Source organism: Anthonomus grandis, chromosome 7 (genome assembly GCF_022605725.1).
Source record: "Anthonomus grandis grandis chromosome 7, icAntGran1.3, whole genome shotgun sequence".
Taxonomy (NCBI): domain Eukaryota; kingdom Metazoa; phylum Arthropoda; class Insecta; order Coleoptera; family Curculionidae; genus Anthonomus; species Anthonomus grandis.
The window spans coordinates 31,681,157-31,706,853 of NC_065552.1; the positions used below are offsets into that span (position 1 = coordinate 31,681,157).

Consider the following 25,697-nt stretch of genomic DNA (forward strand, 5'->3'; position numbering starts at 1 on the left):
TAAATTATCAATCAGATGTAGTGTGACTAGCATATCACGTTGTCTGTTAGTTATACATATTTATTACTTGTGATTATATTTTATTATATTTTTTTATAATTTTTAGTGTTCATTATTATTTATATACAAGGTGACTGGTAAGTGGACGTATTCCTTTGAGGAAATGAAAGTATAACTTATTTGGTGTCGATTAAATATAATTTACCTCTATACATTTCTCAACGGTTTTGGAGATACATTAGAGTCTCGATACCGTGAACTAATTAGGGATGACTGTGTTCATGTTTTCGAGGAGTTCATGTTACTGGATAAAGTTAATCGCATGATAAACTAACACGTATATGTAGTAATACATAGTTGATAATGTATATGTTTATACATGGTATAAAGAAAAAAATATTTATTATATAGGTAAGTATACATACATATAATAAGTAAGTACAATGTACATTATTTATATTTAATCCGTTGTTTTTTAAAAAAAAGTTATCTAACTTTGTTTGACGGATACGTTGTTTGTTTGAAAGAATAGTTGCACATTCACGTAATTTGTGTAAAGACTGAATATCCTCGAAGTCGGCATTGTTTTGCTCCGCCCATTCTAGACCTCTATTAAATATACGAACTGCCTCAACGTGAGTGACTTTATCCATAGCCTGAGAAACCTCTGGATCTTGATCCTGTTCGGCTTCTGAATCATTAGACACTGCAGTACAATTCTCATCATGTTCAACGAAGTCATCTTTATTCCATTCTTCGATATCTTCACGTTCGAAGTCTTGCCCTGGATCAATTTCTTCTAATAAATTGAGGTTAGTCTCTAGAATGCTATTCAGGCTTAGCAATTCTTGACGAAGAGTTGCCAAGGGTATTGTGTCTTCACGATCATCATTGCTTTGGCTTTCGAAAATATTTTTCCAACACTTTTTAATGGTTACTGGTTCTAATTTATTCCATGCTCGTGATCACTTCTAAAATAGCATCCCCGAGGTTGTATTTTTTGATAATGACATTCATGTCCTTAGATTTATTAGCTACAACCATTGCCAAAACCATGGAGCGATAATGCAGTTTAGTTAACCTAATAACGTTTTGGTCCATAGGTAGAATTAAGGGTGTCACATTGGGAGCCATATACATAATTTGAATTAGTCCATCATCAGATAAAAGTTCCTCTACTGAGGGATGACTGGGGGCATTATCCAATAAAAGAAGTGCTTTGTCTGGAAGACCTTGTTTCTTAAGAAACTTTCTCACCTATGGCAGGAAATTTACCTCAGGAACAAAAATTTCTTTGAACCATTCCTTAAAAATTCCGGCTGTCATCCATGCAGATTGTGAGTTTTTGTAGTGTACAGGAATGTAAGAGTTCTTAAAACTTCGTGGTTTTTTAGCTTTCCCTATTACCAAAGGAGTCAATTTATGTAGTCCAGTCGCATTTGTACATGCTAGAAACGTTATTCTTTCTTTGGCTGTTTTTCTTCCAGGGGCAGTTTTTTCTTCACTGGATACGTAAGTCTTTCCGGGTAAAAGCTTCCAGTACAAGCCGGTTTCATCGGCGTTGTACACTTGGTTATAGTCTAAGTTTAGGTCCTTGATTTTTTCTTCAACTTTACGTAAGAATGGTGAAATTAGCTCGGGCTAAGAAGATAGTTTTTCAACAGTTATTGTTAGGAAGCGTATGCCAAATCTTTTCTTGAACTTTTGCAACCACCCCGAGCTCGCAGAAAAAGTGGAATTTTTTGTCGTACAGTTTTTCGTGAAAATATTTGGCTTTCTCTTTTAAAATTAAACCACTTATTGGTGCATTCCTCTCTCGTTGTCGCAAAAACCACTTATCCAAAGCTTTTTCCATTAATGGATATTCAGAAGGTCTAAGAGATTTTCGTTTACCTGGTCCAGAAAAAGTCAAGGCAACTGTTGAAGTAATTTGATCTTTTTTCTTCTTAATTGCACACACCGTGGATTTGGCTATTCCATACTTTTTTGATAAAAAGGTAACTCCGCAACCTCTACTAACATCGGACAAGAGTTGGGCTTTTTATTCCAGAGTTAAATAATTTACTTTCTTAGTAGACATCGTGCTTGTTTCGTATTGATCGGCGAACAAACACTGAATAAGACGCAAATTTCATATCTCTTCCAAACATGTACAAACAAGATATACAATTTGGCGGCGATATGCAAAAGCACTAAGTTAATACTAAAGTTGCCGACAAAGGGAACATAGGAAATGCCGCTTAATGCCTACGGGTAAAACGATATAAATATTTTTTTGTTCACGTTATAGAGGCGAGATATTTTTGGCGTTCACGTTTTAGAATAGGCTGAATACCAATTAGGCTGTTCACGTTTAGGGATGTTCACGTTATGGACCGTTCACGTTATCGAGACTCTACTGTATTTTTATTATTTTTTTTGTATTTTTAAGAAATATAATTATTCTCCATACAGATTCCAAAAATTACATAATATAATAAAAGCTGTTTTAAAAGTCGCTTTTTAAATTATAACCAAACACACACACCTAAAACTTAGCAATAAAAATTATGTATAATATTAATGTTAACCATACTTTATTTCAGCTTAAACTTAACTTTCCTTGTTAAATTTCTAACTAATCTATCTATTAGACTTAAAAAATTCCAAACTTTTATGGTGCATGAAACATACAAATTATTGTAAAAAGTACTCCACTCTATAGTCTTTAAAATAAGGTACAAAATTTTAAAATTGGTTCTTTGCTAGTGGTTTTACTTTTGCATGTAGAAGAAATAGATCATCCTGTAGCAAATATAATAATTTTGCCATATTTTCTTTGTATCTCTTAATTTCTATCGCATTTTGGTATCATATTCGCCAGAAATGTGGGTATTTATATACCATGAGCATTTCTTTTTCTTTTGTGAATTATTAACAATAATAAAAATTAGTTTTAGTTCAGTCGTCAAGACTTTCGATTTGAATTTTTGTTACGGTGTTCAAAGTGCCAACGTTTACTAATGATGAATATGCTGATATTTTATTTATTTATAGTTTTTGCAATGGGAATGCAGCTGAAGCTTTACGTGACCATTTCCAAATAGACGCATTCCGCAAGTAAGCGTGTTTGGTACCGCCGCATTTCTGAATTTAGCAGCGTTCAGGAAATAGAACGCGTAGGAGCACCTCCTGCAAACGCCAATATTGATGGTGAAATTTTAAGACTAGTTGAAGAAGATCCTACCATAAGCAAAAGAAAAATTTTTCAACAGGCGGGTAAGACACATTGTAAAGTTTGGCCAGTGGTTCACCAAAATGGCCTTCGCCCGTTCTATTACACTCGTGTGCAAGGTCTGGATTAAAGTGATCCGGTGTGCAGAGTTGAATTCTGTAGAATAATTTTGAATGCAGACATTGATGATGCTACATTTTTAACAAGAATTTTATGGACCGATGGATCAAAATTTTCTAAGGAATTACAAATTTTCACAATTTGCACTATTGGGACCAAAATAATCCTCATCAAAAAAAGCAAGTGAGTTTTCACGGGGAGTTATTTGGAAGAATTTCATTGGTCCTCATATTTTACCGGATAACCTTAATGGCGAAAATTATAAAGCATTTTTACGTAAGAGCCTACAAGAGTTACTAGAAGATGTCCCTTTAGTTAACAGACAACAAATGACCTTCCATTACGACGGCTGTCCTGCACACTATCGTCTAAGAATAAGGGAATTTTTATACCAACCATTTCCAGATGGTGTGAAGGGGTGGGCCAATACTGTGGCCTGCCAGAAGTCCTGATTTAACACTGTTAGATTTGTACGTATGAGGAAAACTAAAAGAAATCGAATGTGCAACGGAAGTAAATACGTGCGAAGAACTAATTGGAAGAATACAAAACGGATCTGAGATATTGCGACAAAAGTTTTCTAATCGAATTACCAGGACAGAAATAAGAAAACGGGCTCATGCCATTTTGAAAATAAGTTAACTCGCATTACATGATTTGTTTTACAAGTTCTTCGATTTAACTGTAAGAATGCTATTACTATATTATTTTATTATTGTTTTTTTTATCAAAACAAGAAAATAAGGTAAACATTTTAAATAAGCCGCTCTCGAATATTTGGGAATAAATTATACGTTTAATTTAATAAATGATGTGTAAAGTAAATTTAATAAGTGTTATACCTTGTTTTAAAGACAACAGAATAGAGAACTTATTACAATCAGTTGTACGTTTTACTATACATAGTTGTACTATGAAATTTTCAATAATTTTGAGCATAATTTCAACATTAGTTAGATGCTTGATAAGAAAAGTAAGTTTTAGTTTGAAATAATTTATAGTTAACAATAATATTTAACTTAATTTTCACTATTAATATTCGTGTGTATGTGTCCCTTTTAATTTAAGAAGGGAGTATTAAGTTTGAAGTGAATGGTAAACTGATTTTGGCACTGTATATAGACCACCTTCTAGAACTACTGTCACTTTTTTAAAATACATTTGCAATGTATGTTAAAATAGGGAAAAAATTTAAGTAGCAGGATATATTTGCATATAGGTTTTAGTTAGAAATGCCTTTTTTTATAAAAACTTTGGTTATGGTCTAGCAAATTTAACATTTTTAGACAAACCTCGAATATGATAAATAAAATTTGATATTTGATTATTGCATTTTAGAAACTTTTTATAAATCATAACTTTTTTCCTAAAAATAATAAAAAGATTTTCCATATGTTAGGTATGCCAACTTAAGTAGACAAACCGTATAGTACTAAAAAGAACTACTTACAGGTCCATTCTGCATGCCGTGTCTTTTATCCTGTTCGGAATCGTAATGGCCTCGTCCGGGGAGCGTTTCCGATGCCTGAGTTGGCGTAGTTAAGTTGTGCAACTCAGTCTCGTAGTCCTGCCTCAACCTGATCAACGACTGTTGCTCATCAGCCAAAAACATCCGATCCAACATCATCAATTCCGATGTTTGCACTTGGCGCTACAAACAAAAAATTAAATTTTAATTTAACGACCTAAATTTGGAGTAGCAAATGTGCAAAAATGTTTTGATACACTCATGGGTAACTTTTGTGCACCCTTTTAAAACTTTTAGAATGCAGCGGAAAATGGGGCTCACAAAATTCATGTCTTAACACACATACATTTTTGTCTAATCACGAAATTTAAACAAATTACAATTGATAAAACCTATACCTTTATAAATTTAAAAAGAAAAAATTATTTATAAATTTGTTTTCATAAACCTACGGACAAAAGTTACTATTCGACCTTACTGTACATACAGGGTGTCTCACGACGAATAGACGCGATCGATATTTCGGAAACTAATTTTTCAAAAATTTTGAAAATTTGGCAACATAGCACAGTCGATGGGGGCTACACAACTAAAATATTTTGACAGTTGTGACGTTTCCGGTTATACCGGAAGTAGGTGTCAACTTCGTTATTTTAAATGGAACATCCTGTATATTTTTACTTTTTTGGCTTTTACGTGAAATTCTAAGTATATTTTGTGTATAATGTCCTATACCTAAGTGTAACCGTTTTTGACATATTTTTAATTTCATGTGAAAAACTATGTTTATAAGCCCTAACATAATTACCGATTACTCCCTTTTAGTAGCTTTTATTTATTGGTTAGTTTTGGTTTTATTTTAGAGGAAGGACCACTTTAAAAGACTATTTTAAAATTTGGCTAAAAAAAAGATACAGGGTGGTCAAAAACTAGCATTAAAAATTAAAATGAAAAAATCATTAAAAGTCAATTTTTTTAAATGGAAACCCCCTATTTTTATAATTTTTTCATTAAAATAATTAAAAATAAGGTTAACTTTGTATAAGGTTATCTAGTCCAAAAATTGATAGTTTCCGAAATATTGGCAGTTTAAATTTGGCCTAATATTAAAAGCCGTATAATAACACGGCTCAAGGATTGTTGATTAGTTGGGCATGACGGTTGTCATAGTTACCGCTAGAAGCGGCAGTAAGACAATGGATTATATGCATTAAATTTATAAGTTACTTGCTATTTAAGTTTTCTTCGTAAAAGTGTAATTTAATTAAAAAGTGTACATTTCTGTTATAATCCATTATCTTACTGCCGCTTCTAGCGGTTACTATGACAACCGTCATGCCCAACTAATCAACAATCCTTGAGCCGTGTTATTATACGGCTTTTAATATTAGGCCAAATTTAAACTGCCAATATTTCGGAAACTATCAATTTTTGGACTAGATAACCTTATACAAAGTTAACCTTATTTTTAATTATCTTTATGAAAAAATTAAAAAAATAGGGGGTTTCCATTTAAAAAAATTGACTTTTAATGATTTTTTCATTTTAATTTTTAATGCTAGTTTTTGACCACCCTGTATCTTTTTTTTAGCCAAATTTTAAAATAGTCTTTTAAAGTGGTCCTTCCTCTAAAATAAAACCAAAACTAACCAATAAATAAAGGCTACTAAAAGGGAGTAATCGGTAATTATGTTAGGGCTTATAAACATAGTTTTTCACATGAAATTAAAAATATGTCAAAAACGGTTACACTTAGGTATAGGACATTATACACAAAATATACTTAGAATTTCACGTAAAAGCCAAAAAAGTAAAAATATACAGGGTGTTCCATTTAAAATAACGAAGTTGACACCTACTTCCGGTATAACCGGAAACGTCACAACTGTCAAAATATTTTAGTTGTGTAGCCCCCCTCGACAGTGCCATGTTGCCAAATTTTCAAAATTTTTGAAAAATTAGTTTCCGAAATATCGATCGCGTCTATTCGTCGTGAGACACCCTGTATATTCTTTTACTTATTTATACCTAATTATCAATATGTACCTACTTTTGTAAAATTAATTTTTAAAATAAAATAGTCTCTTAAAAGTATGCCACTTTTAAAAAAATGAGAGCCGCCTACAGAAGTAGGAAGATGGCAAATTTACTCTCAGAACTATTAATAACATAAGTGAGTTTTCTAAAGGTTACCTACATTCATTTATTTGTATTTTATATTTCTTTACTTTGGTTTTTTGTAAATATGTTTATTATATTATCGGAAAATCATTAAGATATTTTCTCTGACATCTCGAGTGAGAAAATGGGTTATTTTATTGTACCCAAATTAGTTCGTACGAAAGATTTATTTGAAAAACTACTCACTTTTAAACAAAGATATAATTTTTAAATGGTTTAAAACTGTTGTTCGCTAGTGTATATAAAATAGTAGTTAACAAAAGTCCCTTGTACTCTTGTAGGCAATTAAAACAATTTGTCATATTTTATTAAATTTGAAGATTTTTCGTATTCTAAATTTACTCCTAACCGATATTCAATTATATGGATACCAGAGTAGTTCATCTGGCAACAAATATGTCCATGTCAATGTCAAATACGCTTCGCAATCTTAGAATCGAAGGTTACGGTTTATTAACCCAATAAACCAAAATCAAACCATCGATCTTCATGGATCCTTTACTATAAGAATCTTTTATATATATATATATATATATATATATAGCCTTTCTTATTATAGTTTACCGTCTCCATTACCAGCAATGATTTTCTTAGTGAATATTTACTTTATTATAAATGTATAGACTTTTTATTATAAATTAACGTAATTTTTTTTTTTTTAGTGAATTTTGGTATAACAAACCCCAGGATGGTCTTTACAATTCTAATTTAATTATCTTTTGTGTAGAATAATATTCTCACATGTAAATATTTTCCAAAGGGCAAATTATAAAAATTCTTTCCAAAAGCTCAGTGTTTTTGGATATCTAAATATTGTATATAGACCTTTTCAACTGAATATAATAAATATAAAATTCAGAACTTATGCTTGCCTCACCTAAGATCTGTCACAGAGAGAACATGTTACATAGCACGTAAAAGCTGTTGATGGTCTCAATACAATTCAAAGAAGATTTATGTGTATGAATTTTTAGGCTACCATTAAGAGTTTCTTATTCTAAGAGGTGATCCAGCTAATGTGAATATTCGCTTTAAAGATACACATTTAGAACATAATTTCTCAAGGGCTAATTTGTCATATACCTCTGTAAGATATATGAAAAATTAGCCTTGCGTATAAATATGCCCTTGGTAATAGTATACCTGCAAAAGTTTTGGTCTGTTCTCTTTTTTTATGTTTGTTTAGTTTATTAAGCCTAGAGTTAGACTTAAGATATTTTTTCCACAGATGGCTAATTACGATTAGCGGTACTTTCCACCTTTATGTATGTGTATTGTCTTTCTTTTACATAACGTGTAATAAAGAATATTTAATTATTTTTTAATTGTTTGTTAACACATGGTTCTGAAGATTAAAGATATCCGACAAATTCTTACTTGCGAAGAATAGTTTCATCAGCGGAATATTATGTCAATTTCCTTTTGCCGGCAATTTATAACATTGATATAACCAATTAGAAGATAACCATTAAAAATATATAAGCAAAATTAAGTTATTCTTATTAGTAAATTATCCAGTTATTTTTCTAATCAATGTGCTTAGATTTCATTAATTATAACTGTCTATATTTTGTTTATTTTTTCTTAACCAATATTCTAAATTGGAATAACATAGCATTTTTGTTGTATGCTCCTTTTTCCTTCGCAGTTTTGCTTTTTTTCTCTTTAAATGTTTGATTGTATTTTTTTCTTTTTGTATTTATTAGTAATTACTTCAATTGGAAATTGTGTTTAGTCTGGATGACTTGGAGGAGTATTATTTAACAAATAAATCATAAAAAGTAATTTTTGTTGGCTTAGTTAATGCTCTTCCTCGGAATCAAAGGCTTAGTATTGTACAAATGAAAGGCACCGTACCATGTTGCAAACTTCTACTCACTAATAAATTGTATTCTTTTGTCTACTTTTATTTATATAAATTTGCATATCACAAGATTAGTACTTTTGGTTCATATAATTATAATTATTTGACTAAAACATATCCTTGTATGGACAACTCTACAAGCAAAAAAACTTATGAAGTCCGATTCCTCGCCTTTTTATTAAATTATTCTTTGCAGGTAAATTAATTATAGCTAATTAATAGCCAAATTTATACATAACCCAAATACACTTATTTTGGAGGGTGCAAAACTTTTGCTCATAAATGTACGCAAAACAAATAGTACAAAACCCTATCTAATAAACAGACTTACTTACCATACTCTCCTTCATCAATAAATACTTATATTTATCATTCATCCGGTCAAATTTGGCTATAAAATGTTTGGCGGTAACTTCGAAAATTTCATCAGCTTTACTGAGATCTTGTTCCGATAGGACTGGCTGATCGTAGCAATGGTAACGGATAAGTCTGATGCATGCTTCTCTTTTGTCCCTGAACGGTTTTTGTAAGTCCGGTTTCGACGCGCCTTGTTGGTCCAGTTGATATTGAGATTCGATTCTGCAAAGGTACAATTTTTCATTAATATTTTAGTAATTTTTAACCACATTACTTTAATTAAGCATAGTGGCGGCTCGTTTTCAATTACCTAGGTATAGAATTTACTTTCATTTTACCTTAAGGAATTACGTGAAAAAATTATATGCACCCCTTATTATGAGTTATCACAAATAAATTTACTAAAATGATGAATTTCATATTATGTAATAGGATTAACTACGTCAGCAAATACAATTAAAATCGATTCTGAAGTGGAGTCAATATAATTTTGAAAAGTTAGTAGGGGAAGTCTTTTCTTCAGAAATAAAATACTAATCCTCTAATTTCAGGAGTGATGCATTTTGGCAAGTGTTCTTGCCATCATCAGACTAAAATATATTACAAACAGTTCAAAAATATAAACGAAAATTTTTTTTTCCTAGACCGGTGACATAAAAAATACAGACAAGATTATAAAATACTACTGAGTTTTAACACATACACAAATTCTAAACAATACAAATACTTGAATGGTACCATTGCACGACATCTAGTGAACAGTGAAAATTATAACAAAATTGAACAATATGATATTAGAAAATTTCTACTGAGAGCAGTAGAAATCTCAACTCTTTCTGGGAGCAGTAGAATTCTCAGAACCTCTCAACTCTCACTCTCAAACTTCTCTCTCACTCGCTCCCAGTACTGAGTAGAAATCTTCTAATCTCTTATTGCTCAATTTTGTTATAATTTTAAGTGTTCACTAGATGTTGTGCAACGTACCACTCAAGTATTGTTTGTTATTGTTGAATTTGTGTATGTGATAAATAACTCACTTAGACAGTGATAGGAATATGAAATAAAGATACAGAAAAAGGACGAGAATTTAAAATTGGGTACAAAAGATTTGCAAGTGAAAGAATGACCTATGGATAAAGTTTGCCACCTGTAACACTTGAGTGCGGGCATATATTACTTATATTTGTATATTTACATTATGTCTAAGACAATAAAAGACTCTTATTTTCTTATTAATAGAATACAATTATTATAATATTCAAAACAGTTTTATTGCTGAGAAAAATAAATGCTCTTTAAATTTAGAATGAGTTTAGTGCAACGAAGTAAACTTTACAAATCCAAGAATTTTATTCGCTTCTTTCTAATAAACACGAAAATACAGGTCGAATTCTTGATGCTATCGGGGAGGATGAAATCTCTCTAAGATCTTTAAATATGCATACATATATAATAGGTCCTTTAGCAAATACATGTCCATTGCGGGGTGTATTTTCAGAAGTCTGGAACAAGAGCATAGTTAGACCGGTTCCAAAAAATGCTGAACTGGCTAGTCTTAATCAGTATGCTACCGACAATGTCCAGTTATTGAAAAACTTATCTTTAAACAAATTAGTGAGTTTTCAGAAAATTTTAAAATTATTTCAAGTTGTCAGTCGCGGTTTAGAAAGCAGTATAGTACGTCGTCATGTTTGGTCAAAATCTTTAACGGCATTAAAAATAATGAGGAGGTAAAGTCATCGACACTCCTTACAATGTAGTGCAATGCATTTGATACTTTGAATCACAAAATGATGCTTGCGAAACTGCAGTACTATAATTTCTCTCAACCCACAATAAACTTTTTTTCAAATGTCTTGATTAATAGAGCGTGTTGTGTGTCAATTGCAACTGAATCTGGGAAAAACAAATCAAAGTACGAACCCATAAAAAAGGGCGTTCCACAAGGATGAATTCTATCGCCTCTTTTATTTTCGATTTATGTAGCAGAAATGTATAGTTGTCTTTTTTATATTTTTATAAACAATTAACCGTGAAGATCTATCTGGCCGAATGTAATCTTAAAATAAATCAAGATTTAAATAGAATATTTAATTTCGCCAATGATCATGATCTTAACATCAATGTAAAAATCTTGAAAAATAAATTGTTTAGCCAAAAACGGTCGAACACGTCAAATTTAATATTGATGCGGACATTTATTGACAGAAATTGTGTTTCTCTGACGTCATCCTCTCACCCCTCAGAGACCCATGTCAATTTTTTTGAAGGGTCGAGTGATACCTTGAATTTAAGGTCATTTTATTCTCTACATATTTTTATTTTATCAATTCGTTCTCAAGAAATATGAATAAACGTGACCGACATTCTTTGAAAGTTTAAATCTTGTAATTTTGTTGCCTGCATAAATTTTCTTTTTTTTTTTAATTATCCAGGTATTATCTCTAATCAAGAAAAAAAAATTAATTCCGAGAAGTCAAGTTATTTTAATAAAAGCGTCAAAATACCTCATTTCGATGGTATTTTGCTATCGGTGTTTTGTTAAAGTAAGCAATAACAACAGTAAAATGAAGTATTTGTTTAATCTAGTCCTGGTTATATTGATAGTATTGATAACAATGGTTTATACGCTGCAAGCAAGAATTGAGTTCGTCATTTTTTGAACGACATATTTCCTGGACGATGGATTGGCCGGAGAGGTACCGTAGAATAGCCGGCTAGATCTCCCGATCTTATCCCTAAATAAATTTTGCTGTGGTCTTATAAAAATGTTAAGTACATAATATTTTTTATTAATAAAATTTAAATAATTGAAATTGTTGTTACTTAGCAAGTCGATTTTATCATAAGAATTTTTAATTTTTGTCATAAAATATTTGTAACTAAATAATACACAGATGGAGAAAAAAACCTTATTAAAAGGCTCAAAAAATAAAGAAACATAGAACTAAAAAATCAAAACAGAAACTGCTACTTAAAACTTTACTCCTACAACATGCGTAAAAACTTAATCGCAAATAAACTTGTTTATTTAATCGAAACGATGACGAAACATAGACGAGGTTGGTGCTTTAACTCCAACAAAGTATATTGCAAATTGCGACGTTTGACGTAGGGAAATAGCAGCCAAAAGATAATTTTGCAGATATTTTAAAAATGTAATACGAAATCATGTAGCACGAAAAAGGTGGCAACGCAAAAGTCAAAATTATTTTAAAATCGGATAAGAAATAAGCTTAGGGAAAAATAAAATCTATTTTTCATAATTTCGTATTTTTTTTTTAATATCTTTGGAATCATTTGGAATTTTTAGTTTTTTAAACTGCATATTACGCTCAAAAAAAAATCTCAACTTTGCCCCAATTTAACCTTCTTCGTATCTCTTATAGATTCCAAGATTTTATCTCATATTTTAATTGTAATGCCTTCTCTACGTAACCGCTTTAACTATGTATTTGACGAGAGAGAACTACGTCTTAAAGTAAATGTTTTTGAAAATTTTCCTTTTCCCGCCCATCTTGAACTCTATAACATGCAAACTGTCATTTTATAGTAACTTATATCTTTTATCAAATATTTATAAAAAATGGATGAATAATGTTAAAGACCATTTCATTTCATCTGTTGTAGAGCGCTGAAGATGAATTAAATATAATTCGAAACGTTGGCTAGAAACAAATATTTTGCTTTAACAATTGACCACAAAAACCCCCACAAAATACAAACTCTATTTATTATATTCATTAATCTTACACACTTTATCTATTTTTATTTTTTGGCCTTTCTGCCTCCGCTGACCAGCCGCCACTAACTAACTAATCTTAAAAATAATATAAATTATCCAACAAATTGTTCAGAAACTTACAAATGCGCCTTTTTCGCCAACGACATCTGCTGCTCCTGTTGCTGTTTCTGCTGCTGAGCCACCAATTGCAGTCGCTGGGCCTCCTTCTGCTGCTGCTGACTGAGCAAAAGTTGCTGTTGCTGATAATGTTGTTGGAACAACTGTTGGCTCGGCGTGGGTTGTTGCTGACTCTGCAACGTCGCCTTATTTCCCGAGGCTTGTTGAATTTTCGGTTTGATCGCTTGAGGTACCGTCTGGACGTGGTTGAGCGGTTGCGTCGGATTGGTAGCAGCCGACTGTAGCTGACCCGGTTGCGGAGAAGGTAACTGTGGAGAGTGGAGTTTTGGCGAATGTAACTTGGGCGAGTGTAACTGAGGAGAGTGGAGTTTGGGTGAATGTTGTATGGTGGGATGCGGTTTCGGGTACAAAGGAGGTAGTTGGGGCACCTGAAAGTAAGTCAAAGATAGCTTTATTATCATAACATAGTTGTTGACAAAGCCATTTGGTAAAACAAAAATTTAAATGTAGATATAAGGTATAAATTATAATACTTATAATAGGAACAAGAAATACAAAAAAAACTTGAGAAAATATGAAACACAAAAAAATACAATAAGAACAGTTATTCATTAAAATTACATACTTAATACAACATAACACATAAGTAACCTGGATGCAATAAAATTAAAATTTCGTCAATAGCGATAAACAGAAATATTAAAAGAAGAATCAGATCAAATTATCTGCATAAAACTCCTCCAAGCTATAAAATCCCTTATTTATCAAGTGTTCTTCCTTGCTGCTCTTCTAAACTTTTTTTATATATTAACATTAGCTTGGGTTTATAAGTTTTCATTCTAAAATACTGAGTATATTTGTTTATGCGCTTTTTAAGTTATAGTTTTTGATATACCTACTCATGATGTACTTAAATAAAATAAATCATCAAAATTTTAATTTTGGCTCGCATCAAAATAAAAAATATTTGCTTAACAAATTGGTACGTAGAGATAAAGTACATAATGTCTGTTCAAATTCTCTCACCCTGTACAAATTACTACTCGTTTCCTCGAAATTATAATACCCCGCGGCTCTCCACAAACGACATAACTCATAACAAAAACGTTTAATCCTATTGGTCGGTTTCGAGGCCGCTCCACCACTTGATCGGCAAGTCTTGAAAAAAATATCGAAAATAAGATTGGGTCTGTCTCGTCAATTCGGGCAGTGCCAGTGGCCGTCAAGATTTTAATAGGGCAAGTCACGCGCGCTCTCATAGTTCACCCGCTAAATTGGCACAAGTATGCCTCTAAATCTGCCCTTTTTGTGAAAGAATCTCTCTCTTTAAATAAAATAACTCCCTATCGATCTCTAAAGCCCTATTTCACTAAATTAAATAAGTAGTGACCTAAAACGTTTATGGATGTAAACTTTAAGAATTTATTTAGTTTAAGAATTGTTTGCCCGAGTGTCCGCCGAAGTAAGAGCTGCGTTTTGCGGATATTATTATCTCATTAAACGGATTGAATTTATCAGAACAAAATGTGTGTTGTGATTTCTTCCCCATCCTTTAAATCACCGGATAAATTAAAATAAAAACAGAATCAGTTCCTATGGAAATACATATAATTATTAAAACCTCTATCTATTATGTTGGGAAAGGAATTAGAGCCCCCGACAATGTCAATGTAAGATTTTTGGATGGGGTATGCATTCCTCGGTATTATTTAACATATTTCAGGCGTAAGCATACTATTATGTATTATGTATATTATTATAGGACTCTCTATCAGGTAATGTTTCAAAGACGCATATTTTATATTTTAAATGTGATATAAATGAAGTCTGCATGGGTGGATAGAATATTACACTGACTGATTTAAATAAATGTTTAGGCTTGGTTATTAGGAATAGGTTAAGGTTTGATAAACGCATTGAGCAGCTTTGCTCTAGGTTGAAATCAGGCTGCTATGCAATATTTTATTTAGTGAACAATTTTAAAAATCATCTTTATATGTATATGCCTCTCAACTTTCAAATAAATTACCTGAGGATGTTAAAAAATTTTGAAAAAAAATTCACCATTACATTATTTCGAGTTATTTTTGGAAATTTCCAAAAAAATGCAAATATTTATTTTTATTTTAAACTGCCATATTACAGACATTCTAAATTTATAGAGGTGTTTATTTTACTCGAACTATAGTCCTATGCTTGGAACCTTTGGTGTGATGCTTAAATTAACTAAACTAGTTACATTATTAGTATATAAGGAGATTTGTAAGTAGTTTTAGTTTAGTTTTAATTTTCTCCCGAAAATGCTAACATCGTTAGCGAAACACGTGTCGAGAGTAAAAATAAAGAGTTTTGGTTAGTGGTAAAACTGTCTCGTAATTTTTACTCGAAGTATGTTTGTCTTATTTTTATTTTGTTGGAATTCCAGATAAAATTTGAATTAACATACCTTTTTTTACTTGTAAGTTTTATTGGTAAAGTTTATCATTTGTACTGAAAATTTACATTTGTGAGGTACAGCGAAGCGTTTATTATGGAACGTCAATCAAGAAATTTGACGGCCAAACAATGTGCGCAGGCAGTCATTTTACTGGAAGAGGGCTGGAGCTTTCGAAGCTCCAGCGATTCGATTGGAGAGAGATTTGGTGTATCGCATACATCCGTTTCCCGTATGATTGAGCGTTATAGGGAAACAGGTCAACACTTAAGAAAACCTGGTCAAGGCAGACATCGCATAACCACACAAGTTCAAGGCCGTTTCATAAGACTTTCTGCTTTAAGATAAAGGTTTGTGACAGAAAGATATCTGCAGACACAGCTACAGGAAGCTGATGGACTCAGAATTTCAGCTGATACTGTTCGTAGACGCCTAGCTGAATCTAATCTGAGACCAAGAATCCCAGCGCGAGTACCAGCTTTGACCACAGAGCAACGGTTAACTTTTGTTAGGGAACACATCGATTGGGCTAACGACGACTGGGAAAGAGTTCTTTGGTCAGATGAAACCAGAATTTGTCTCTACAACTCAGATAGACGTATAAGAGTTTATCGAAGACCAAATGAAAGATATGCCCAATGTAACTTCCAGAACACTAGATTATTTGGTAGAGGGTCACCAAATAATCTGGGGGAGAATCTCTGAGATTTCCAACATAATTTTGGGGAGGAATCTCTTTAACTGCTTGAACTGACTTGATGGCTATTAATAATGGCAGTTTACCAGCCGATAGGTACATAAAGGAGATCTTGCAAGAACATGTTATTTGGCCATTTGGCCCTTACATTGATGATAATTTTTCGCGCGTGTTGCTCAGATTGTTCAAAATTATTTTAATGATGTTGGAATTGAAACTATGAGTTGGCCAGCAAATAGTCCTGATCTTAATCCAACTGAGAATGTTTGGGACACGATTTATCGCCGTTTTCAAGAACTTCCTAACCCTCCTAACACTTTATATGGACTCACTGGCGATATTGTGACTGAATAATGTGGATCAAAACGAGATAAGGCCCATAATTTTAAGCCTGAATAATCGATGCCGTGCTGTTATTCAAAATAGGGGAGGAAATACCCATTATTAATTATTTTTATTAATGTTAGTATTTTTTTAATTTTCTTGTGTTTTTTCTATACCTTTTTTACGTTCTATTGGCATTTTCCTTATGTTAATACTTTTATTACGTTAGAATAAGAATACACTTAATTTAGACACAAAAATATTTGATCAATATTATAATTTTTTTTTTCAAAATATAGAAGAGGTGCGTTAATTTTGCTACCCAGTGAATATATTTAAAATCTTGCTTAATTTAATTTGAAATAAATACAATTTGTCACGTTTTTCCTTTGCACTCCGTGCGCGTCTATCTAACTTATTTCCCTCTAGAATTTCTTTTGCTGTTAAATTTTTTTTTAAACTGTATTATTATAAATTCGTGTTGAAAAAAGTTGTTATAAGTTAATATTTATTTATTATTCGTTTTTAAAAGGACCTTGCCACACAGTCCTATTTACCATAATGACTTATTTATTGTAAGTTGTCAATTATGTTTTTTATTTTAATGATAAATAAATTAATTTTGAATATAAAAAAAATAAAAATATGTAATACTGACCTGTCCCATGATGCCTAACCGCTGGCCGATCACGTGATTTTGATGGTTGTGTATCGCCTGCGCGGTTGCTTGTGCGTTGGCCACGTGACTCGTCGTCATTATCGCTGGATGATGTTGGTTCTGTTGTGACGTAACTATGGTAGTAGGGTGGTGATGAATGGTAGATGGCAGAGTAGCGGGCGAGATTAAAGGGAGATCCCCCGTTGACGTCGATACCGATACGGAAACGCGAGGAGCGGTGGGCTGGTGCAGTTGCGAGACGGTGGTGATTGGCTGAAAGAAAGAAGGTTTAACTTATAGTATTTAAATAGAATGGCTTTTACAAAACTAGCTTCCAACATTTTTTGCTTTACTTCCTAAAGTGCAGTGATTCATGGTTAAAAGATTACCGTTGTAAAAAGGGACTGAGAACAAATTTTACAACCAAAAAGCCATATGCTTCTACTAGGTGTGTCCAATATAAGAATGTGAGTAGTTCCGGAGATATACCTAAAACACCGACAATTGCCGATTTTGTTTTTATTTTTTTCTGACATTATTTAAAGAGATACGAAAAAACAAAAGACACTTTCTCTGGCCACTTTTTAAGCTCTACAAGACGCAGTTCTTGTGTACAAGCAATATCACAATTACAGAAAACTTACAAATTACTCTTAAAAATAATACCAAATGATCATACAAATGCAACACAAGAAGTCCACAAACAGGTCCATAAAACTATACATCAATCAGAAAGCATCCTGGAACAGAGCACACATGAATGTGTTCATGTCAAGTGCACTAGGAAGGGTGCATGCATTTCTTTGACTTCTAGTCTATCGGTAAGGGATTGGTCTGCAGCAAAATACATAAAAACATATATAGAAGGAGGGAAAGATAGGGCATGACTTCGTCAGGTGTTTTGTTGGATCCAGTTTAATTATAGGACTGTAAAAGAGGGATTAGAGGAAAAATAACTGACAGCAATCTTCTTAAGTCTTTCTTCCCACAGAAGTTTTTGAAATTCTTGTTCAGTACTGCCAAAGATAATTTTTTGCCTGCAGATTATCGCAGTGTTAATAAAATGTTATAGTCCCTTTCATAAGTAAGATAACTAAAATAACATAACATAACTGATACTTAATATATGCAGCAATGGACAGTGTCAAATGTGGTCATACAGATATTCCTCAATACTGTAAAAAGCCTTGGGCAGCAATATTTTTGTTAGTTTTCTTTTAAATGATTTCAGATCAAGAATATTTCTTATAGAGGGAGGAACATGATTATAGATTTTCAAATAACCGGTAAAATAACAGGTGGGATTTTTCGAGAAGACCTAATAAACGTATGAATCAGCGCCGATGTTTCCAAAATAAAGAAGGAATCAGTGTCTAACTATCTTCAATATTCTACAGGTTCACAAAAACAATCTATTTACTATATATCCCCTGATGATGGACACTACTGTGTCCGAAACATGTCGGGAATTTTAAAAAAACTGAATGTTTAATAAATAAGTGGAGGGAGACTGCAGGATTTTCATTTTACGATAATAATAATCTACTAGGAGAGAATTAAAATAAGATTTTAGCTTATTATTATTATTACTAGAGCTTATGTTTAATTTGACGAACAAAAATGTTAAAAACAGCCTGAAATTTAAGAAATTGAAATTAGAACATACACATTTTAAATGAAATAAATTCCTATAAATAATTACATTAAGAGATAAATTCCGGTTGTTTAACATAGATTTATATTTTACATCTATTAGCAAAATAAAAGCCAATAAAAAAGGAAAAGATGTACTAAAAAGGTTTCACTTGCACTCGAGTTTCTTCCTGAATATTATTTAAAAACTGTTGGACTACTGATCAGAATAAATTATATTGCAGAAAAGCTTGCACCTTCAACAAGTTTTATACAAAATCTATGTAACTTTTATAAATTATACATCCATATATAAGAGACCTCTCGAAGCCGGTCGGATTTTAATTGCTATAAGATACTTCTTGTGACTTATTAACTTCCGCATTGTATTTAAAAAAATTACAACCTTAAAAAACGAGTAAAAGTACTCCGGTAGAATATTTTTATGGTAACCTACTTATTTGAACCAATTTAAGCACAGCATTGTAATATTTTTACAATCGATGAAATTTTATAAATATCCTGATACCTATGTTATCTAGCAAATAAATCACACAACTTGACAAAATCTTACATCAATAAACCAATACTCCTCATTAGTCCACCTAAAACAAACATTTTGATAAAACTGTTCTGGTCTATATCTGTAGTTATTTTGATACATTATATTGTCACTAGCCAATTTTAATCACACGTCACAACTAATTATTATTAATCACACCTTCACAGTTTTTAATTTAAACGATTTCTCTTTTGGCAATATCAATATTCAAATAAAACGCGACTTTAAGTGTCTGGCTCTTATCAATTTCCGACTTTATTAATAAGATTATTATTTGGTTTTGATATTGAAACAATTGTAAAACTTATTATCTTTTAAGCATTGGTCTGATAACGAAGCCAGTTTTTTTGAAAAATAGTGACGAATATTATCAATTAACCGGTAATTAAATTAGAGTATAGTCAAAAGGGGCTACAAAATCCAACTACAGGTCCTTTGGAGAAAAAAACCGACCTGAAAGTCAGTGGCAAACCGATTTGTATAATTAGTTCTAGTACCTCCGGTCTTGGAGGAACAATATAGCATCTACACTAATGAAGTTACCTACTTGTGTGATAGAACCTTAACTTAGGTCAATATAGTAAATGATAAAAGGAAAACCTATCTTTGTCATAGGTTTTAGTACCTCCAAATTCAGAGCTTATTATGTATTTTATACCTTTTCCTTTCGTTTCTTGTTGCCTTTCCCTGAAGAAGCCAATAAGCAAAACACGTATCGGCAACTACCGTTTTTTTTCTGCTTTCCTACTTATGAAATACAGTAGTGGCCAAAAATAGATAGACAAAGTATTATTTTTATATAATTGTTTAAAGATTTACCCACAGGTCCTCTAGATTTTAAATTATTGTTATTTGTAAGGCGGTCTATAAAAAGATACCAATAAATTTCAGTTAAATATTTTGCTTGCTATCAAATAAAGCAATAATATAAATATAGCTGGTCAAAAGTAGATAGACAAAAACAATTTTGGAATTATTTTTTTGTCTAGATATTTATAAAATAAAATTAGTATAGTATTGCTTCTCTTTAACTCAAGGTGCAATCCGTCCGTCAGCATATACACTGGACAAAGCATGAATGGCAACGTGTTTGCTGGAGCGACGAATCGAAGTTTAATTTGTTTAATTCCGATGGAATTCAATATGTTAGACGTCCTTCTGACCAGCGTTTGAATCCCAAGTACACAAAACCCACAGTTAAGCATGGAGGTGGATCAGTGATTTGGGGTTGCTTCTCAGATTATGGAATGGGCCCGTTACATTGCATAGAGAGCATAATGGACAGGTTTATGTACAGGGATATTCTCAGAGATGTTATGTTGCCCTATGTCGAAGACAATTTACCACTTAGATTCCAATTCCAGCAAGATAATGACCCGAAGCATTCCTCCAAAATTATGAAACAATTTTTCGAAAAAGAAAAAATACCAGTTTTAAAATAGCAATCCCAGTCACCCGATCTTAATCCCATCGAAAATTTATAGGAAATTGTAGATCGTGATATTAGGGATACAAACTATTCAAATAAAGGTGAATTATTCGAACGGTTGCAACAGAAATGGAAAAATATTGGTTTTAAACTCATAGACAATCTTATTGAATCAATGCCACGTAGATGTCAGGCTGTAATAGACAATAATGGGTATTTTACAAAATACTAATATTGTAGATGGTTTAGTTTGTAATTTAAAAAAAATACTTCGAAAAAAAAAGAATATTGGTTATTTTCTAAATTTGTCTATCTACTTTTGTCCGCTATTCCTTATTATTTACCAAATTAGGTGATTGTTTCTAAAGAATGTTTTATTATTTTTATACATGTTTATGTTGCCCATAATTTACTTAAATATCTTTATTATAGAATTTTTATTTCCTTTGATTAAAAAAAAAAAAACCATTTGTCTATCTACTTTTGGCCATTACTATATCTCGACAAACCTATCCTTTTTAATTTTCTGTACTAACTTTCTTTTCAAAATTAAATGAGTAGTAGCTTTATAGAGATCAAACCTGCGTTTAATACGAATCGACGAAAATCCTTTGCATTGCTATCTCAAGCAAATTGATGTCCCAAATTGTAAACCAAAATCTAGAAAAAAGACGTAGAAAATAATCTGAACTGTTTCTTGTGAAAGTCTGGAGAATATCCAAATTTAAGTGGATTTATTTCTTAAGATAAAAAAAACAGTAACAAACGTATATTTAAACTAAATATATTAGAGTATGGTTCAACAAAAATGCTCTAATGCCGAATAAGAAATACAAAAAACTCTAAATAATAAAAAAGAACACGAAAATTCAATTAAATCCTATGACCCTTTGATGACCATACAACCATAAAAGGGAATTTGTATACTTGAATTTAAACGTGAATATTATCTTTTATCACTAAAAAAATAGAAGGGGATGGACAAATCGAGGGGAGTGGTCAAACCGCGGTTTGTGGAATATTTTCATAAATGTCATCAGTCTTTCTTTGGGATGAATAATTTCAGTAGATATTGGATGAAAATTAAATAGTCTGCTGGGACAGTAACTTTAAACTTTTGTGTTTTGAAACTTGCTCTACAGATTATTTTAAAAGTGTGCACCAAAAGAATAATTAAATAAAACAAAGAATTAAATGTCAGACATTATCTCAATGGTCGGTACCCAAATAAGTGGTAATGATGCCTCCGGCAAATGGACCCTCACCTTCTCCAGATTTGACTCCTCTGGATTTTTTCCTGGGAACATATTACGTTCGTGGTATACAAGAAAACGGTGAATAATGAAGAGGATATATGGCAATGCATTCAAGATGCAACAAATAATCTTCAAGCTAATGCAGAGAGTAAATTTCAATTTTCTTAGGAGTGTAAATATTTGTATTCGTGAAACATTCGATCCAAATGCCGTCCCACTGGTCGCGCAAAATGTGGTGGAGCACCATCGTGAAGAAACCACAAATTCTGCCTAATGTGAAGAGGGACTTCTTCAAGGAGTACCGGGAAATTTTGTCGCAAGAATTGTAAATAAAGAGCACCAGTTAGACGATTATCCAAAATGAAAGGGCCAATAAGTATTCCGTTTACAATTCCAGCCCACACATTTACTGAAAATCGTTGTTGAAAGTTTGTTCGCCGAATGGCATGCGGATTTTCAACTGCCCAAAAATGTGTGTTGCGAAAATTGTGAATACCATTGCGTGTGAAAATTGCTTCATCCGTAGCTAAAATGTTCCTGGTAAAGTTTGGGTTTAACTGCTGCTGATGTAACAACCACTCGCAAAAGTTTACTCGAGGCGCATGATCCCTTGGAAGTAAAGCTTGTACCCTTTGGACGTGAAATGGATACAGTAATTCATGCCTTAAAATCGCCAAACTGTGACTGGCGATAATCCAAATTGCGTTGCAATTGTTCTAATGCTTCTGTCAGGATGCACTTCGATGATATCTAAAATCAAATTCTCCAGATTTAAAATGTGCCTAGGTCTAATGGCTCCACCATGTTGCCCTGGCCTCGGCCGCAAATTTCCAGTTTCTCTACCCCGCTGAACCACACGCAAAAAAGCTACACGCGACGGATGATTCCTATGAGGAAACCTTTGTGCATAAAGATTAGCTGCAGCCACACTGTTTTGTCTTGATTCCCCGTATGCCAGTAACATGTCCATTAGTTCCTCATTTGAACAATTATGCGGCATAATTTTAATAAAAAACGAAATACGACCACAACTGTATCAACTGATAGCAAAGAAGGTACTACTAAACATAATAAACATCATCCGGACTTGTTTACTTCCTAATTTGAAAACAAAATTCCACCTGATAAAGTTCCTACATTTTTGTGAAAAAAAAAGAATTATCTCAGAAACTAAAAATATTTTACTTAAATTTTTTTTCACTATTAGTCATTATTTATCATTAGCAATAATTTCCCAAGTTTATGCGTATAGGTTAAGAAACACCCTGTATACTATATATTATACCTCTTTATGTAGCGAAGATTTAAATAACTAGCTGCATAAAAAATGTATAAACACAAGGTGACAAAAAACATTTAAGTTTAGCTTTCACCTTAACTATAGTATATTCTAACGAATATAATTATGCGAAATAAATGCTGTAAACAACTGTTCACAGATAAGTCAATAACATAATTTAAGTTCTAAGATGAGTTAATGTTTTCAATGGTTCAATAAAGGTTCTCTGGTGCACTAGACTTAAAACTGCCTTGGGAGGAGGCACATTAAAAACTAAATTAATTCCCGTAAAATATATAAGTAAATTGTCTTATAAATTTGCAAAAAAGTAAAATATTATAAGATGTTTCAAGAAAATTAGTTTTAAGTGTTCTACTTGATGAGGCGGATTAGTTGAAATGGAACTTTTTGAAACCCGTAGCAGGATTTTGTAAATATCGTTAAAGGATTTATTAATATCAGACTATCCCTAAGATAATAATTTTATTAGCGTATGAAAAGCTAGGTAAGCAGGTATAACGTTTCTGATTACTTTTTTAAAAATCTTATATGGTAAATCTTATTTTTCGTTTGCTTAGGCCAATATCGTTCTTAACTCTTAAGGGATTAAATTCGGCAAAATATTTACTTACTTGATGGTTAACGGTACTAGTAGTATCAGAGCTTGTACTTCTAGGTACCGACACTTGTACTTGCAGGCCCGGACTAGGAGGTTCGCTTTTTATAGAACTGGCCGGCGATGGTAAGTTCAAACTGGACGGATTCACAATGGTTAGTTGATTATTCAAGTAGTAAACCTAAATTTAAAAAAAAATGGTTTTTGCAGTCATTCATTTAGGGTAAATGTTATTACTATATATTAAAAGTAATGCAACCGTATTCTGTATAATTCATACTTGTGTTTCAAAAGATCAATAATAGAAAATGATTTTTTTATAGAGGCTAATTTTTTTTTACTCTACTATATTCTTTGATATAATATTTTTCACAAAAAAAATGTAATACACTTAAAATACAATTTATACAGCGTGTGTCAGCCAAATGGAATAAATTAGCTAATAAATAGATGGGAGCGTGTTGGAAAAAACGCTCTTTTTTTTAATGAAAACTTTTTATACAGGGTGTATCAGATTACGGTGGTCAATACCAACTTGCTTAGTTTAAACATAACACCCTGATGTTAATTAATTTTTAGATTCCTCAGATCATTTTAGACATATTTTGTATACAATGTCCTATACCTATCTTTGACTGTTTCGGAAATATTAAGTAAAATTCAAAAAATAACATTTAGAAAAGAAAATTATTTATTTTTCAAGATTCTTTACAACTCACTTAATACTTCTTGCCCATTTAGGTCTTGGTAATGATAAAGCAAGCAAAAACTATTTCAGCCTTCCTTTTTATTGATATGAGAATAAAAAAAACTAAAAATTGTTGTTTACTTTGGTTTAAAATGCCAGACTTAATGTTGACTCATGTTGCATGACAGAAGTAGTCGTCAGTACTATAGTCGTTTGAATTTTATTAACTACAAACCAGAAAAATGGTTCATTTAATAGAAATGCACAAAATAACAATTCTACAGATGATTGGCTATGGAGATAATACACGGACGCAAATGAAAGTAGCTCGCTTATTTCACGAAAAATTTCCAAATTTTCCGCTTTTAACCCAAGGGACAATCAGTAAAATAGAAAAGCAATTCCGCGAGCTGGGCCATGTTAGGCAGGTAAAAAAAGCAGCTGCCAATGCAATAAGTGAGGATACCAAATTGGCTGTTATGCTTGAAGCAGAATTTATTGCTGAAAGCAGCCCCAGTACTCGATATTAGCTATTCATCAGTTATTAGAATATTAAAAGAAAACAAAATGCATCCCTATAAAATTATACCCACCCAGGAGCTCACGGAAGACGATTTTGACAGTGAAATAATGTGAACAAATGATGGCAATGTTAGATAGCAATGTGATCCAATTAGAACATGTTATGTTTTCTGATGAGTGCACCTTTACTCTTCACGGTCATGCCAATCGTCAAAATTGCCGCTATTGGTCCAGGGAAAATCCTCGCTGGACGAGAGAAGACAATACTCAATACCCTGAAAAGGTTAACGTGTGGGCAGGAATTATTGAAGATATATCAGATCATAGGTCCCTTTTTTATTGAGGGCAATTTGAATAGCGATAATTATTTAGAATTGCTTCAAAATAATGTAGTGCCAACTTGTATCCTGATCCAGGAAACCCACAAGTTCCAGCGAATATGATATGGGTTCAACAAGATGGAGCACCACCCTACTACCAAATAAATGTGCGGCAGTACCTCAACCAAAACCGATTCCAAGCGATCTATCGGTT

The 25,697-nt window shown here is 32.1% G+C and overlaps 1 protein-coding gene across 3 annotated transcripts in view; it reads right to left on the reverse strand.

Annotated features, from left to right (window-relative positions):
- The window catches only part of LOC126738943 (polyhomeotic-proximal chromatin protein-like), an 85,987-nt gene that overhangs the window by 15,254 nt on the left and 45,036 nt on the right, over window positions 1-25,697 (reverse strand). For all 3 annotated transcript variants that reach the window (XM_050444438.1, XM_050444437.1, XM_050444439.1), the window contains exons 18-22: window positions 23,970-24,134; window positions 17,180-17,452; window positions 13,070-13,494; window positions 9,183-9,426; window positions 4,785-4,985 (exon numbers count right to left, since the gene is read on the reverse strand). In XM_050444438.1, coding sequence (XP_050300395.1) covers window positions 4,785-4,985; window positions 9,183-9,426; window positions 13,070-13,494; window positions 17,180-17,452; window positions 23,970-24,134 — 1,308 coding nt within the window. The remainder of the gene's footprint in view (window positions 1-4,784; window positions 4,986-9,182; window positions 9,427-13,069; window positions 13,495-17,179; window positions 17,453-23,969; window positions 24,135-25,697) is intronic.